This window comes from Pinus tabuliformis, chromosome 4_2 (genome assembly GCF_031772625.1).
Source record: "Pinus tabuliformis cultivar Carrire ecotype Pingquan chromosome 4_2, CPIR1, whole genome shotgun sequence".
Classification (NCBI taxonomy): Eukaryota; Viridiplantae; Streptophyta; class Pinopsida; order Pinales; family Pinaceae; genus Pinus; species Pinus tabuliformis.
In genome coordinates, this window is record NC_142304.1 from 562885719 (window position 1) to 562904858 (window position 19140).

At 32.3% G+C, this 19140-nt stretch overlaps 1 protein-coding gene across 1 annotated transcript; it reads right to left on the reverse strand.

The window, feature by feature from the left end:
- Nucleotides 1-16281: 16281 nt before the first annotated feature.
- On the reverse strand, nt 16282-17379 carry LOC149170523 (uncharacterized). The gene has a single exon (XM_089425615.1). The coding sequence runs from the start codon at nt 17377-17379 to the stop codon at nt 16282-16284; it is 1098 nt and encodes a 365-aa protein (XP_089281741.1).
- Between the last annotated feature and the right edge of the window lie 1761 nt (nt 17380-19140).

Here is a 19140-nt window from a genome sequence, read left to right on the forward strand (position 1 = left end):
TAGAGGAGCCTATTCTTTTATTTCTAGGTCTAGGATTATCAACAATGAAAACAATCTTGGAGGAGAAAGAAAGAGTTTGATTTTTTTTTTTTTTTTTACTTCAATATTTGGTGGGTATTTAATTTTGAAATTTTGGCCCACAAGAAATTTTAAATGTCTCCTTGTCGATCGCAAAATTTAGCATTGAGTCATGTCTCATTATGTGATCTAGGTGAGGTATCAAATTTGATGTAAAATACAACTATTATAGCCTCATCAAGTTATTTTTTCCATACAAAATTAGACATAGAAATGTTACAATAATATAACATTATTTTTAAATTTTAATCAAATATTGATAGAATACATCCAATAGAATAAATACCATACTTTGAATAATACACCACATTTAGAGTCCTATAGTGATAGGATTCGTAATTTTGAATTGGATGAGGTTATGTCTTGTAATATTGTACATACCTTTGGTTTCTGCAAATGTTTTCCATATTAAAATTAAAAAATGTAAAGAGGGTATGTCCTAAAAGAAATTTCAAAGGACAACAAGAATAAGAAAAGATCAAAAAAATGAAAAAATATGAACCCCAAACAAAAACAGATCATGAAAGTGTGAAAGTCCAAGCGCCACTACTCTTTACTTTACTGTCTAAAATAATGGTTGTGTGCAGCTTGTCATAGATGCCACAACCCATTATAGTCAAACTGTTTAATCTTGACTACTTCATGCTTTGAATTTCATGTTTATAATCAGAGAATAAAGATCTAGCCAAATAGTTTAATCTTGGCAGATCAGTAGATAGGTAGAGAAATAAAATATGCTCATAACCTTAATTTGAGCCATTGGAAGACATAAGGTTAGAAGTAGATGGTTTACTTTTCAAAATGAAAAAGGAAAGGAAAGGGTCTACTAGCTTAAATGTACCCAACAAAGTGAAGAAAAAATGTTAGGGTAGGTAAAAGGGTAAGTAGAATAAAGGTTGCATAAAGACAAGCTAATTGAGGCATAAACACATTTTTCATGCTTAATCATGTGTTTCAGTGTGGAGGAGCAGTTATCAAAGAAAAAGGATGCTCATAAGTTCATTTGGTTAGCTTCCCCTATTTCAATTCACCCCTCACTACATACTTACTATTTCCCCTTTCACCACTTGATTTCTTATATAAAGCCCTTTTCCCTTCATTTTTACCCTTCCCCCTTGGTTTCACACATTCCCTAGCAAATTACCATCCAAATTCATTCCCCTACCCAAAAAGCCCCTTTTCCCTAGTGTGAAACCCTTTTTCCATACAGAAAATCATTTTCCCTTTGTTAATTTTCCTAAAAACCCCAAAAAACTCATTAAAACATCTTATCCTAACTATTATCCCCCCCGCATTACTTTACTAACCCTGCAAATTCACTTTTCCCCGTCACACTCCATAAACCTGAATTACAGTTTAATACTGCATTATACATTTATTAATTACACTTAAGTGTAATTAACCCTTGGGCCCTCCTAAATGTCTCCCCCATCTACTGCTGTGCATCTTCGCCATGCGATGGCCATTGGAACTTGCACCCCTAGATCCTATGTCCCTTGCCCATATTGTGCCCATTCATCTCTCACCTTTACCGCCCCGAGAGCACGCAATATGGGCGATATTGCTTGGGCCCCCTTAGGTTAGATGGTGACACTGCGTTAAGTCATGTGCTCTCGGGAAAAAACCACCCATTGCTCAAAAGCAGTGCGATGGCTCCCTAAACTGCCTCCCCACCAAAATAAAAAACCATCACTATTCACTAAAAAGGTTTCTGTGCCAAATTTACAACAGCTCCTAGTTAAAAGCCCGCAGACCCCCATTTTCACGCTTTTTCACTCGTTTACTCTGTGAAAGCATTCTAATATTTCTTACGCCCCCAGAGCTTCTTCAACCAGTTCTGACCATCAATTGCCTCCCAAACACGCTTTGGAAGCATAGTTCAACCCTCTAGTACGCGACTGAAGCCGCAAAAACCTCTGCAGCCACCATTCAAAACCAGTTTTCAACTTGAACCATAAATTCCAAGTATTTCAACAAAGAACCAAAACGGCCCTCGCAGTTTAAAACGTATAATGAATTCGAGAAATAACTAATTTAATTTAATTGATTTCCCTTTGAATTGAGAGTATTTCCCCTAAAATACCAAAACCCCTATCCTGCAAACTGAAAATACCCTATCTTTGATACTAGACATATTCAGACTTCACTTCTAGAGCTATATAAGACCAATTTCCACATTTTATCACAAAGATGGCTGCCCAGACCAATCATGAGGAAATGATGGACTTGGTGCTGCAACTAAATGACCAGTTAAAGGAGATGGAGAAGGAGTTGGGTAGATTGATTCATCTCAAACAAGCTAGTATTGATAATGCTCGTGCAACTGTCATTCCAATAGTGACCACAGCTATACCTTCTACTTTGGCAGTAGCACTAGCTCCCATTGCTCCAATGGCCACTTCACTTCCTACATCTGCACTGACTACATCAGCAACATGATCAACAAAAACAACCTCCACAAGTGATGAAGCAAATAGGCTGGTCAAAGCAATGGAAGAAATGTCCATTCAGACCAATGAGATAAAAAACTGAAGGAGAAAGTCACCAACCTAGAAATAGATTATATATTTGTGCAGATCATGCATAAAGAAGAGCAGCAAAAGGCTACAAGGATGAATGAAATAATAAAAATCTTGGAGAAAGAATTGACATTGAGTGAGCCTATAGGTAAGGCTAAAGAGCAACTATGGGCCAATATCATTGACTCTGTCAATGATATTTGGCCATCCATCCAGATCATTTTTGAACAGATTGATTTAATAAAGCAGGCTACAGAAGCCATTGAAAGGATTAAAATAGAACTTGAAGATATGCCAGAGGAAGCAACAAGAATCATCCACTTCCTCAACTCCAAGAATAAGTATGAATTGCAAGAACTGGAGATACCTCACAGCACAAGTACAATTTTGGAAGTCAGAAAAGTCCTCACTAAGAGGAATTTGATGTTGAATTTAGAAGATAAGTGTCAAAACATGCAACTAGCCATTGACAGGTTCATGGCTAAGTTCGAACTTTTGAAGGAAAATGGATTACCTAATCCCTTAGTTATAAATTATAAGTTAATGACACATGAGGACTATAATAAGAAAATAAGGGAAGTGGCTAGAGAACAAGTAATCACTTCATCTATGAAGGGCTTACCAACAGGCAAAGTGTTGTATCAAACTTTTGAAAACTTGTTTTACCACCAGCATGAGGTAAAACACTTGTTTATTAATAAGCCTACTTTTGCCAAATATACACAGGAATATGAAATATATAGAAAGATTCTCAATATCCAATTACCAGATGAGGAAAGATGGGAAAAAATGAATGATTTATTGTAGTAAATACACAATAAAAATATAAATGTGCAGTAAAAAGTGAAACAAGACAGTAAAATGATATTGACATCTCAGCCAGGTTAAAGTGTATAAGATGAAAGAGTATCATATGAAAGGTTAAAGTAAAAAAGAACATCCAATGTGAAGACCAAACAACCAAGCAGCATAAAGGAAAGAATATCAAAGAGCAAAGCCAGCAGAACCTTAATAATAGGGACAACAAGCAGTAGTTCAATAGCTGTATCTATCTTCTTGCATGAAGATATTTCTTTTTCCTAGATTAATTCTCAATGTAGTTTGATATATTTTTGTAATTCCTTTTGTATAAATACTTCATAATTCGAAGTATTAGGTGTGGATTATTTTACATTTGTAATTGTTATTTTGATCTTAAAACCTAAGGGTGATTGTACTATTTTCAAGTCAACAGACTGGAGCAAGTAATAAAATCATTTCACTATAGGATTCATGAGATGAGCCATTTGCAGTGAAGTATCTTCTTTGTGTAATTTTGTTATCTTCTTATGTGCATCATAATCTTAAATATGTTCTAAATTTGAATGAATTAACTGAAGATATCACTCAGAATTTGTTTAAGTACACTCTATTTTTCACAGTTAGTCATTTACATGTTTTCATCTGATGCCCGGATTTGAGAACCCTTAATTTCTCTCCCATCCCAGTTGACTTCTTTCATTCACTCCAGAGTCCAGCCTAGGAAACCATTAATTTCTCCCTGGATCCGATTTGAAACCAATTCACCATTTAGCCTTTGAGATTTGCAGTAACTCATCTCTCTTGCCCTTCAGACAATGTTTTTAGAACTAAATCCAGTATTGTTTGTCTGACATTCGACTCCATAGCCCAATGGTAAAAGCCAAACCTCTTTTCATCCAAGTAAAGATATCCCACCACCCAATTTCAAAACAAAACCCAAGTGCAAGCAATAACTAGCCTAAAATAATCTTAACTAAAAAAAACTTAAATTATAAAGAGAGAGCCCTCTCTGAGCATCAGGAAGGCTAGGCCCTGATCTCTAAAAGTAGTTTGTGGTTACGTTTGAATTTTCTTTCTTCATTAACTTCAAAATAAATATCAGAGTGATAACGCACCCAACGAAAGGGTGCCCACATGCCCACAGGCAGGTCGGCACAAGGGCACACTCGCCCATGAAGGGGCACCCACACAAGGAGTGAGATCGACTCAAGATGTGAAGGGGCATTGACCCACTTAAACCAAAAGGCTAGAGCGACTACAAGTAGATGAGATCAACACTTAGAGGAGGTAATGAGAAAGTTCACACAAGATAAAGAGATCGCAGAGTAGATCACAAAAAGGGCGAAGTTTGTGACATCACAAAAATGCAAGTTGTATGATATCACATAGATGCATGAGACACATTATAGAATTTGGAAATGTAGCGAAGGCACATGTCATAAGGAGAAAAGGTTGCCTAACCGAGCTAGTTTCTGGGCAGGGTCAAGAGTTGATTTTCTGGACTATTTTGGGGCATAGATCTTGGGATTTCTAGTAGGCAAGGTGTGCGCATTGGGTTGGGCAACCCCTAGTTGTGAAACTTGGAACTTTTGGCTAGTGCATTAGGTTGGGCCAATGAATGCCACTTCTTTGTAAAACTTGGGAAGCACATGCATTTGGACATGACTGACCCATTGTAATTCTGTTATAAATTATTTGAAGTTAATAAAAAGAAGAAAATGGGAAAACTATTTTGGGAGTTTCCCCCTCCAGTGACATACGCTTGTACATTATTGGTTTTATGATATTGCAGACTATTGATGGAGTCTTATTCCACTGCTTATATTGAAGTTATTCTATTGCATAATTGTATAACTGTTGAATGAAGTAATTGAATAAAGAATATTGGAATTGGAAAATTGACTAAGTGTTGAAGTAGCTGTAGTGCAGGTTATAGTAGTTGTATAGTTGTGATGAAATATCATCAGTGCCACATGTCCCCCATAGTGATATTAAGGAATCACAATGTGGGGCTGCGACATGCATGAACTTGTAACTTCTCATAAACTTGAATTGGTCACTTCTAAAATTTGACCAAGAAAGAAGTCTTTTGTATATTTTTTTAATGGTTTCCCCAACAAAATGAAATACATCTATCTCATAATCTAAAATCTAATCTAGTTGGATAAGTATAATATTAAAGGAATTTTTTACCAATACGAAATTAAATACATCCATTTCATAATACAATTGAAATATATTTTAACAGTTAATTTTATTTTTCAAATGAAATTTTGAAATATTCCCACAACTTAGAGTTATATTACATTTAACAATACTAAAATATTAAAATACAACATAGTTGATTGAATAAGAATGATATTAAGGAACTTTGTTTTTTTGAAAATTCCCATACAACATGAAATACATCTACTTCATAATACTAAAATATCATCCCTTTGGATAAGGATGAGATTAAAGAAATAAGACTAAAAGAGAGAATGTAAGTTAATTTTGAAAATGTGGTGCTTCATGGGCGTGAAGGAATGGATGGAAAATGAAGCTTTTAACGTTTGCTTATGTGAGTGATAAAGCATGGAACGAAACCATCATCATCCTTGATATCACTAAAGTTATCTTACCCACACAACCATGATGTCATGGAGGCTATCCTACCCATAAAAACATGTCCTGCCATGGTTATAAAGTTGAGCCATTTATTTATTTATTCTTCACAAGCATTTCCGACAAGGGATATAAAGCTAGGGTGTTTATTTATTTATGCTTCGTATTGTTGAAATGTTTTTTCTTGTTACTAATATATTTTTAAATACATGCCTTCATTAGACTCAAAATCGTCTTCTCTTTTTCACATGGATTTGATATTGTTATTCCTCTTTCTATGTATCTAGTTGACATTAATATTTTTACTCAGAGAGGTGCTCTACAACTAAGTTTGGGGGACATGTTGTAGTGGTGTAAATGTTTGTAAACATTTAACATAAATATTAAAAAAATAGTTATTAATATAATGTTTTCCCTAACAAAACTTAATTATTCATAAATATAAAAAGAAATTGTATAAATTGATAGAAATACTAAGATATAGGGTGAAGAAATATTCAATTCAATCATTAATTTGGCACTTAATATCTTTATTTAATTTGAAGCACAAAAAAACATATAAATAAAAAATAATTTTATGTAAATTAGCCACTATTGGTCACCGAGTGAAAAATGGTCATTTATATCCAAATTTTTGTAGTTTTTTAGTACAACCATTTTGTACTAGTGTGGTAATCTCCAAAGATATACTCCCTCAATCATGAAAACATATCCAAAGATAATGAGGGTTAAATAAAAACTAAGACCGTATTTTTGCCTTCTTGCAACTTGGATCAGAAATTTTCAGTCTCCTCCAATTTCGACCTGCAATTTTTAGCCTACAGAAACCATAACTCTCGCACTTTTCCCTATTCTTCTAGACTTCCTCTTGCTTCCTTGATCTTCGCTCTATCTTACCTGATCTTCCCTGCTCTAGATAAAACTTCTTTTCTTGAGAGATAGAATTGGTGATGAGAGTGGTCAAATTTTCTTCTATTTGTAAGCTTTCCATGACATCAACTATCTTTCTTTGGGTTGACTTACAGCTGTAAGGGTCGAATTTTTCTATGAGGTTTGAAGGATCTTATGGACTCATAATTAATATATTTTACATTTTACAACATTCCAAATAGAATGATAAGGACTCCCTCTTTAGTAGTGATCAATCAGAGACATCATTGTCCACTAGAATGACACAATGTGTAATGGAGGGAGGAAAAGGTTAGCTTTGGGCTTAATGAGTAAGTGTGAGAAATAATGACTTGATAGACTATACTTCAGGATTGTACAATGTGCTTGTGAAATAGGCTTTCCCCAGGATGGTGCATTGCATAGTTGTAAGAACTAAAGGATGCATCCTTGCTAGATAATAATGCGCAATGCACTCATCTAGTAATTGAGAGTTTAGTTATGCAAATGAAAGCCCAAAAATAGCTAAGTGTTGGATCAATGGAATAAGAGAGAAAATATGATAACAATAATTTCCAAAATAGATTTGCACACATGTATACCATCAAACACAAGCCAAGATAATGAAAAATAGTCAAGATCCACATGCATACCTTGAAACGACAACAAAGTGACACTTATTTCTAAGTGTGACAATTGAAAGGTGGCTTTGGGACACTTAGAATGCAAGTTACAACACAAGTGTTGACTGCAACCAGAATGTGTGCTAAGTCATGAGAGAGTGTCTAAGACACATTCCTATGATATATAAGATCATTTACTGCAGAAGAGTGTGCTACAACTACCTATAGTGGTGCACCAAAGTGCGACACATGAAAGTGTGAAAAAAATCAAAAGGTACACTTGCGACAGTAACACTATGTGAAAACAACACTTGCAAAAGATAAAGAAAGTGAAATTAACACATGAAAATGCTAAAGAAAGAAAAAGTGACACTTGTGAAAGTAATATAAAGAAAAAAGAATAGTTGCGAAAGTGACAATTACACTTATGAAATCAAAAGCACACAAAAGAGATGCTTGAGAAAACTAAACAGAATGATGTATATTTGCAATTAAGAGTGAGGGGTATTTTCACTTTCCTTGTCAACTGTGCAAGTACTTTCATCAAGGATTTCACAATGTTTAGGAGTTGTGCAATGCCTACGTTTAAGGACTGAACAAAACTATTTCTAGAGACTGCACAAGCATTTTTCTCAAGGACTAAACAATCCTTATCTTCTCAGGTATATACTGACTATTGATCTTGCTAGGAAGAGGTGCACTTGTGAATGCATTAAAACGCTAAGAATGTGTAAGAAAGTGGCTTCAATTTTTAGAATATTTGAATAAAACTCAAGGACTTAGAAAAGAATTAGTCAATCATGAAATTGACCATGAACAACTTGAGACAACAGATTCTAAGATCACAAGGAAGCTCTAAAATTCAGGATGCAGGAAATTTTTTTGAGGGTGGTTGTTGTAGTGATAATGCTGCGTTAACTAAGAAAATTGTCTATTTATTTTAGTTACTCTACAATTTCTATATTGTTTCCTTCTGTACAATTCCCGTATGTTGTTAATGGGACTCAAAACTTTAATTAATATTTAAAAGACTAAGGGCTATTTACTTAAAAAAGGGTTTTATCATTAAACCCATGATATTTAAAGCATATACTCTACATGGATGCTTTGTGTTAGTAAAATAATCACCCTTACGGATAAGAGAGATCTCCCTAGACTTAATTACTAATTTGAGAAAAAACAAAACATTATATAGTATCATTTCTCTAGAAATACTTGAACTATTAGAGATCGATTTACTCGATTAATGAAATAAATCTCCAAATTCCTTGTTTTCTTGAAATCCTACTCCACTTTCAATCCTTTAAACTCAAATATGTAAAAAAAAAGTAGGAACAAGAAAAAAGCAAAAAATGTATCAATAATTCAATCTATTACTAGATAGAAGGTCAAGGAGCTCTCAAACATACAAGTAAACATTAAACATATCATGTGAGAAAGACAATGTACTTGCATTAAAAATGAGAACAAAAGGTTACAACCTAATATGCCTTGATTTCATAATCTTGTTTCCAACAATCTCAAATCCCCCCTTTGCAATGACAGTCCTTCACTTTGACAACATAAGTTTATAAATTAGGAACCTCAAAAGCCAACCGTGACTCTTATGGTATGCTATGTATAAATGGGAAAAGAGAGGAGGTTTTAGATCCATTTGTCATGGGATGAGATCCACATAAAGGGGGATGGGATCCATCAAGTTAGAGATGAGGTCCAAGTAGGTAGGGAGTTGATCCCATTATGTTTAGATAATATTCCCAATCAAGGCTTCTAGATTTTACTTTTTATTTTTTACCCATGTAAAAAGGTCATGACACTTTTTAATACAACAAAGTTTGTTGATCATCTAAGGTTTATAATAGTAACATACGTGACATCACACTTTCATAATGTGAAAGGTGCAATGATTCCTAAAATTAGGGGTTTTTTAACAATTTAATCTCAAATTCTTATATTTCTTAGAATGGATTTTCTTCCATCTTTGTAGGGGATTGCTGAAAAGGGTTCATCTTATAACGAGAGATACAAATTTGACTAAGTGTGACAAAATGAGAACAAATCAAACAATTTCTCTAGCCAGGAATTGTGAACATAGGACAACCAGATACAAATATTTTCTACATATATCATACTCATGATCCTAAATGAAATATTAGTCACTAAACTCTAAGTCTGCCAATGTAGCAATTCAGCATATCTGCTAATGTTCAAGTTGGAACAAATGTGCACTCTCAGGAAAAATAAATTACACTCTTAGTAATGAAATTTTAAATGGAACATGATTGGAAAATACCTAACCTTAGGATATAATATTTAACCATGTCTAACAAATATCCTACATAACTATGTTTCCCACTTATACACAACTTTGACATAAGGAAAGTCAAAGCAAAACTTACAATGTTATATGAAATATGAAGTAAAAGTATTTAATATAAAAGTAAATATATAACATTGTAAATGTGTGTAACATAATTAAATAAACAATCCACAATTTGAATCAATCATATTGGCCAAGAAATGAATCTAGGGCCCACATTTTAATGAAGTAAGGCAATTTTATCTTGCTTCACAAAAATGCATGCCCAAGCTTCATTTAAGGGCCAAATTGAATGCTTCAACTTAGAAAGTATTTTTTACTCATAAGTAACATTAATAAAATTAAATTTTTCTAATATATTGATATGAAGGTCGAAGTAAATGTAAATGAAAGTGTTGCAACAATCGTAGTTCATGATGTCGCCCCAAAAGTGTCAACAATTTGTGAACATCAAAAACTTATTGGAAAAAAAATAGTTTGTAAAATTAGTAATTAAATAGTATACAATTTAAATCAATGAAATTTACCAAGAAATGAAGCCTAGGTGTGCATTTTAGTGAATTAGGGCAATTTTGGCCTACTTCACAAAATGCATGCCCAACCTTGATTTGAAGGCCAAATTTAATGATTCAACTTGGAGAGTATTTTTTTTCTCATAAGTAACATTGATACAGTTAATTTTTTCTAATTCAGCATTCTGTAGATCAGACTTAATATAAATGAAAGTGTTGTAATAAACGTAGTTCACAGTGTCGCCCCAAAAGTGTCAATAATTTGAGAATGAAATAAACTTACTCGAAGCAAATTAGTGTGTAAAATTAGTAATTAAATAGTAGACAACATAAAACAATGAGATTGGCCAAGAAATGAAGCTTGGGCACACATTTTACTGAATCAAGGAAATTTTATCTTGCCTCACAAAAATGCATGCCCAACTTTCATTTCCTGGCCAAATTTAATTATTCAAATTGGAGAGTATTTGTTTACTCATAAGTAACAAATATACAATTAAATTTTTATAATTTAGTGATATGAAGGCCAAAGTTAATGTGAATGAAAGTTTTACAGCAATAGTAGTTCACGGTGTTGCCCAAAAAGTGTTAATAGTTTGTGAGCAACAAAACCTTACCGGAAGAAAATTAGTGTGTAAAATTAGTAATTGTATAGTATACAATTTGAATCAATTAGATAGGCCAAGAAATGAAGCATGGGCATGCATTTTAGTGAAGCAAGGCAATTTTGGCATGCTTCACAAAAATGCATGCCTATGGTTTATTTCAAGGCAAAATTGAATGCTTTAACTTGGAGAGTAGTTTTTTACTCATAAGTTACAATGTTAATACAATGAAATTTTTCTAATTTAGTGATATGAAGGTCAAATGTAATTTAAATTGAAGTGCTGCAACAATTGAAATTCATGGGGTCACCTCAAAAGTGTTGATAATTTGTGAACAACAAAAACTTACTCGAAGCAAATTTGTTTGTTAAATTAGTAATTAAATAGTACACACTTAGAATTAATTATTTGCCATGAAATGAATCCTTGGTGTGCATTTTAGTGAACTAAGGCAATTTTGGTTTGCTTGACAAAAATGCATGCCCAATGTTCATTTCAAGGCCAAATTTAATGGCTCAAATTAGAGAATATTTTTTACTCATAAGTAACATTGATAAAATTAAAGTTTTGTAACTTATTGATTTGAAGGTCGAAGTCAATGTAAATGAAGTGCTACAACAATTGTAGTTCACGGTGTCATCCCAAAAGTGTTAATAGTTTGTGAACAATATAAACTTACTGGAAGTAAATTAGAGTGTAGAATTGGTAATTAAATAGCATACAATTTGAAATAATCTAATTAGCCAAGAAATGAATCCCAGGCATGCATTTCAGTGAAGCAAGGCAATTTTGGCATGCTTCACAACAATGCACACCCAAACTTCATTTCAAGGCTGAATTGAATGATTCAACTTGGAGAGTGTTTTTTTTAATCATAAGTAACATTAATACAATTATTTTTTTCTAATTCAGTGACCTGAAGGTTGAATTTAATGTAAATGAAAGTGCCACAACAATCAAATTTAATAGTTTGTGAACTGCGGAAACTTATCGGAACAAAATTAATGTGTAAAACTACCAATTAAGTAGTATACAATTTGAATCAATCATAATTCCTAAGAAATGAAGGCTATGTGTGTATTTGAGTCAAGTAAGGAAATTTTGTCCTGCTTCACAAAAATGCACACCCAAAGTTCATTTCAGGATCAAATTGAATGATTTAACTTACAAAGTATTTTTTTACTTATAAGTATCATTAATACAATTAAATATTTTTAATTTTTCACATGTATATTGATGTTGTTCAAGAGTACTCCCAATTGCATGGATTTCATAGGGTAAAAGGTAGGGCTTGTTTGCCTAAAATAAATATACACCAGGACCTGTGATTAATTGGTGGTGATATAATGATCAATCCATCCTATGGATCTACCAAATTATACCTCACACTTGTGGTGTAATAGTGATCTGACATTCTTATGATACCAACATTATCCAAGATATTTTCTTTGATTGATATAATCATAATTGCATGACAGAGCATGTAAAATGATATGTACAAATACTTAACGAAGAAGTAACATAAAGGAGACCGTAAAACCAATGCACACAAAATTTTGATAACAAATTCCATCTAGTGTGGACTATGTCTTTGAGTCTTGCTTCAACAATGGAAAGGTTGGTTCATTCATCTCATTAAAATTAAATGCAACTACATGGAAAATGGATCATTGTACCTTCAATCCTAGGAGTGACATCAAGTTTGACTACTCAAAACAAAACAATCGTAGCACTAGAAAGTTTGTTTCATCCTCCTAGGAATTTTGACCATAAACATGACCTACTTCTGAAAGGTGCATTATTATCTTGAACTTAATGCCTAACAACTAACAAAGAATGTGGGATTCTACCATGACCCCTTGAGATCCAATGCTCAAATGAAGAAACATACTTCACCATTATGATCCTTATGAAATTCGAGTAACAATTAGTATAAAATTGGCTATATTCTACCACTTTTATCCTTGGACACCTTAGGGAATCTTCAAGTCTCCTCACAACATTAAAAAGGAATATTTTTTCCTCATATCGCGCACCATTATGTTTCTATTCATTAGGGTTTCGCTATCAAGTTTTCTATCCTCCTCCGCTCATGAATCCACCCGTTGGCCCCTGAACTATGCAAAATGGCAATTTTAAATATACATTTTAAGGAGGATATTACAAAGTTCCTAGCTGGGAGTTTGGTTTTGTAGAATATATATAAGGTATATGGTTGAGTAGAGGTCTCAGGGTCAAACCCCTGGGCCTCCCATATTTTTTTTGTTGTTGTACTTATAACAAAAAAACCAACAGTATTTGTATTTGGTACTCTATTGAGTTGTATAATCATTTCCATAAAATATTAAACATCACCCATTGATTAATCGATGATATCCACCATTTTTTTATATAACCACCATTTAAAATTCCACCCAAACCATTTGATGCTTGTTCCTGCTCGTCAACTGCCAGTCCGCCATGTTACATTGTAACTGTTAACAACTCTGCTTCTAGTATATAAAATATATATGTTGGAATTTTTTTTGAAACATAGACATTTCCATATATATTAAAATGTCGAACCACATTTTTATTCAATAGTTGTTAAACAAACTTTATAACTGTGTTCACTGAAACTGACGAACCATTTTCCAATCAAAACTTTGATTGCCAAAGCCCTTTTTGGACATTTGTTTGGTGCCACATGGCACCATCTAATTTGGCTATGTGGTCCCATACGATTGGGAAAAAAGTTACTCCCAACTTTGGGGGGGTACCACCATGTTTGGCGGCTTTGCCAAATTTAACTACCACTAAAAAGCACTGCTAATATTATATAAGGTTCACCAAATTTGACCTAGGCATAGATTTTGCATATGAGCTCATATTCAAGCATTGTTTGCATGTTTGGAAAGCTTGTGACGATCTCTTCACCATGGCCTAGTTTTCCTATAATCCAGGGAATTTTATTTTTAACAAAGTTACCTACGAAAATGAGAACTATTACCTCTAAACAAGAACTGTAGCCAAAAAAACCCAAAAAAACATGAAACAAAGGCTGAAAATGAAAAATATTGATGCTGGAATAACATTTTTTTTTCGAGTAAATTTTTGACATCTTTTAATAACGACAATAAGATCCAATAAAAACCATTTTTTTTGGTGCAAAAAACACCCTAAAAATGAAAAGTTTTGATTTTGGAATATAATTTTTTTAATATTCGGGGTAAATTTACAACATTTTTTAATAATAGCCTTAAAGATAAAATATAATGACTTTGAAAAACCTTAAAATTTCGATGATTTTCAACCATGGAATTAAAAATAAAATATCACGTCTTTGAAAAGCCTTGAAACTACAATGGTTTTCAGGCATGACATCAAAGATAAAATATCACATCCCTGAAAAACATTAAAATTCGAACAATTTTGAGCCATGGTGCTAAAGAAAAAAAGAAAAAATGCTTATAACTATTTTCAACCATACAATAAAAGATAAGATATCATGACTTAGAAAAACCTTAAAATTTTGACAAATTTTCTACCATGGAATTAAAACCAAATATTATGACTACAAAATTATTTAAGTTTCCAAAATATTTTAAGCATGGCATTATGGAAAAATTTTATGACCAGAAAATTTTTAAAATGAACACGTAAATGAAAGAGTCATTCCATCAAGAGTAATTTATTTTTTCTATGCTAAAAGTATAGTGATTTTAAAATCTTAGCCTAAGATAACTTGACACATTGCAACAAAAATTTAAAAATCAACCATCAAATTGACGCATAGCGTAGGCAAACTCAACCCATTGTAATGAAAAATTAAAGACCAACCATGCAATTGACACATTGTGGGGGCATACTCGATTCATTATAACGAAAACTTTAAAATCAACTATCAAATTGACACATAATGTGATCAGGTTAATAGTTGAGCATTGATACAGAACCTGTAGAAAAAAATAAAATAAAACAAAGTAATAAATAAAATATAAATAAATAAAAAATGAAAAATACAAAATTTAAATAAAAATTCAAACATTAAAAAAACACAAAAAAGTAAAAAAAAAAAAGTAATAAAACATAAAAAAAATTAAAAAACACGGCCCTAAAAAAACTCAAACTTAAAAAAAATATAAAATCAAAGAAAAGAAACAAACAAACATGAAAATATAAATAAAAAAAATAAAATTAACTTATAAAAAAAATTTAAAGATTTTTTTTTTTTTTATAAGAAGAAAATATTTCAAAAAAAACTGATTCAAAAAAAAAAACATTATAATAAATAAATAAAGAAGTAATATGCTAAACTAAAATTGAAAACATAAAAAAAACTCATAATTAGAAGATATCTATATCTATCTATATATATATATATATATATATATATATATATATATATATATATATATATATATATATATATATATATATATATATTAAAAAAATTCAACGAAAAAAACATGAAAAAATTGGGCTCGACGGTCCCTCAGCAGCCAAGGTATATTCTTGTTCATGGCCTTGGTCACCCAAGATTGTGGGGGCTGGGGCTTAGGCATGACAGACTTGTTCAGCTTTGCGCTGCCTAGGCTTGTGACCCCGTGGCCTTGAGTGGTCAAGATGGATTCCAAGAATCAACCTTGGCTTCCTAGGGCCTTTGGGGGCTCCGGCCTTTGTTTCTTAAATTAATTTATTTTTTTAATAATAGTTTTTAATGTTTTTTTTTTAAATTGTTTTTAATGTGTTTTATTAATGTTTTTTTTGTATTTTATTTTAATGATTATTTTTGAATTATTTTTATTGTTTATTTTTATATTTTCAATTTTTGTAAAAATATTGTCTTAATATTTTTTTTGTGTTTATGTTTTTTTATTACTTTTTTATTGTTTTTTTTTTTCCAAGGAAAAAAAATGAACTTTTTTATAAGGAATAAAAAAGTTACAAGCATATGAGTGAACATTCTGCAAAATCTGCATGAGAAAGAGCATAAACTCCTCAGTGTAAAAACAACAGCATACCTACAAACTCTATAAACTCCTGTACCCGGCCTGAACAGCCACACCATAAAATTGTAATCAAGTATGTCTCAAGGACCCTGGGTCTCCTTTCAAAACAAAAACAACCCATAACGAAAACAAAAAACACAGATCACTACCCGCTCTATCAAAATAGAACAAAACGAAAAAAGAGAGACACAGTTTCATATGCCACCAGTATCATATAAAACCACTGATAAACTAGTGCATATATATATGGAGGAAAAAAACATTAAGTGTATGGGGAAAGATCCGACACACGGATCTGGTCCTGGTACTGTTCTGTTATTCTCCATGAGCCCACAGCTTGCTACACACCTTCTTTAGAAAACATGTCTGCCTCTTCATTCCTGTCCCTATAAATGTGATCAATGGAAAATACATTAAACTGCAACTTTAAATTTTGGATTTCTTCTAATAATGGCATCAACATATAATGCTGGCATCTATATTTCTCGATGACCCAGTTAACAACATTCAGCAAGTCTCCAAAAATCTGAACTGCAAGGATATTTTTGTGAATGAGCCAGCAAAGGAGTAATTTTAAGGCTGAGAGTTCTGCAAAATTATTTGTACCCATCCCAAGACCCACTGAGGCTTTTAGCGAGTGAGAGGTGCTAATGTGAATAATAATCCCGGCTCCTGTGATGTTATTTTGGGCTGCCCCGTCAAAGAAAGCCCACGGGATCCCATCTCTAATATGAAACTCCTTCCGATGATCTGATTTTAAAGGACCTTCCGGCTCAGGTATGCTGGCGAGGATGGCAGTGCTTTGAATTGCAATAGCTGCCGCTGGGGTGGATTTTTCTCTAAAGATACTTCGATTCCTGGCGATCCAAATGCCCCAGCAAATAATGGGGGGAAGGTTTCTCAGATTCTTCACATGAAAATGGTTCCACCAGTATTCCCAGGCATTGGACATAACTTCCCCCTCCCACCTTACTTTGACGTTCAAGAGCCTTTCCACTTCATTCCATACTTGCCTTGTAAAAGGACAGGCAAGAAATAGATGCGGAATGGATTCTGAGTCTGCAAAACATAAAGGGCATCTGCCAGGACCCTGCTTAAAACGAGATTGAAGAATCTCCCATGAAGGGATCTTATTTTTTAAAGCGCACCAGAAGAAAATCCTAGCTTTTTTGGGACACTTCAGTTTAAACAAAGGCTTTGCCCACCAAACAGGAGGGTCCCATCCCTTTTTCTTCATCAAAAAGTTATACCCAGCCTTAGGAGAATATAAACCTGTCTCAGAATGAGCCCAAACCAGGGAATCCGGTCTGTCCTTTAATCTAACATTTGATCTTCTAAGATCCTGAAGAAAAAGCTGCCATTCATTCCTCCATATGGGATCTAAGCCTAAATCATCTTCAGTTTTCCAAGACTGCCCCCATATAGATGACCGCTCCATATTTGCTATCTGATTTAGGCTTTTGATTCCTTTATCATCCAGATGAATGAGCAAATCAGGGGGTAGAGCAAATCCTTCGCTACACCCTACCCACAGATCCCTGCCAATCCTCAAGCTTTCACCATTTCCAACCCGCCAAGCCAAACCTTGTTCAATTACTTTAAAGGCCTCTGTAGTGGCTTTCCAAATAATAGAGCAGTTCCTTCCTTTTTGTTACTTTTTTATTGTTGTTATTATTTGTTATCTTATTTATTTTATATATATATATATATATATATATATATAATATATATATATATATATATACATATATATATTTATTTATTTATTTTAATTTAATTGTACTTTTAATTTTTTATGTTTAAATTTTTTTTTTTTTTAGGATTTTGTTTTATTTCTTTATTATTTTTTTAAATAAATTGTATGTTTTTTTTTTTTTTTTTTATTTTGTGTAAAATTTTATATGATTTTTTTCTTTTTGGGAAAAAATCCTTCAAATGTCATCATCTTTGTATATAAAATTCCTAAAAATTTCATAAAATTTTCAATTTTACCAACATTTTTTATTCAAATTTTTCATAAAAAACTTTTATTTAACTTATGATTTTTAATGAAAAGGTCTTGTATCTTTTTAATTATATCTATATGCAAAATGTGGAATTTTTTTATTGAGTGTTTAAAATTATTATTTTTTAGCGACAATTATTTTATGTGTATTGAAGTATTAATTAATGATATATAAATATACAAAAAACTCCTAACCCCAAAATATTAACGTTATTATTTTTTTAAACTTTGCAAAAAAAAAAAATCATTATAAAAATATATTGCAAAGAAAAAAAACACATGTTTCGAAAACCCTTAAAAAACAAACATCTTAGGACAAAAAAAAAAAGAATAGGAATAAGACAACTTGAAAAATGGTTAAATAATCAATATTTAAAAAACAATTGTGAATTTTTAGGACATAAGTAAACTTAAAGTTTCAAAAATATGCCTTAACATTTTTTTTTACACTTTTCAAAATCCACATGAAAATCACCAACATTTAAAAAAATTATCCACACTTAATAGATTAGAAAATTTAAAGTGTAAAAAATAAGCCCTCTAAAAACAAAAGGTTGATGCTACATCAAGACTTTTCAAAATCAACATGAAAATCACTAACATTTAAAAAAAATGTTCATACTTCATACATAAGAAAATTTAAATTGTAAAAAATAAGTGCTCTAAGAAAAATGGGTTGATGTTGCATTAACACTTTTCAAAATCGGATGATTGTTTTTCGCTACCTCAAAAAATGGGTAATTGGTAAAGTTCTCATTTGATCGATAACTATGTTTTCTGAGTGATTAGGGATCCACCTGGATCAAACATGTCCCTAATGGGCCTCATTATTGTGGTGTAACAACACCCTAATCGGCCTCATTCTTATGGTGTTACAATGCCCTAATGGGCCTCAGTTCTTGGGTATGAAAGTGACCTCTTTGGGCCTTCTTATCTATGATATGAGAAACGGTTATGATTGAGATATGAAGGAGATATGTCGAGCCCTATGATAGAGATATCATGATAGACCTATAATGAAGATATCATTATAGACCTATGACTGTTCAGCTTCATTATTATTGCTAATTTTCTCTCTACATAACTACTTATGATGATATGGGGTGAATCCATTGTGAAAATGTTAAAATATTTTAAAATTTTATCTATAACAAAGACATCTATCCCTAAGAGAATTAAAAATTTTAGTATTAC

Coding starts and splice junctions, on each gene's coding strand:
- LOC149170523 (XM_089425615.1), bottom strand. CDS start 17,379: ATGGAGCGGTCATCTATATGGGGGCAGTCTTGGAAAACTGAAGATGAT.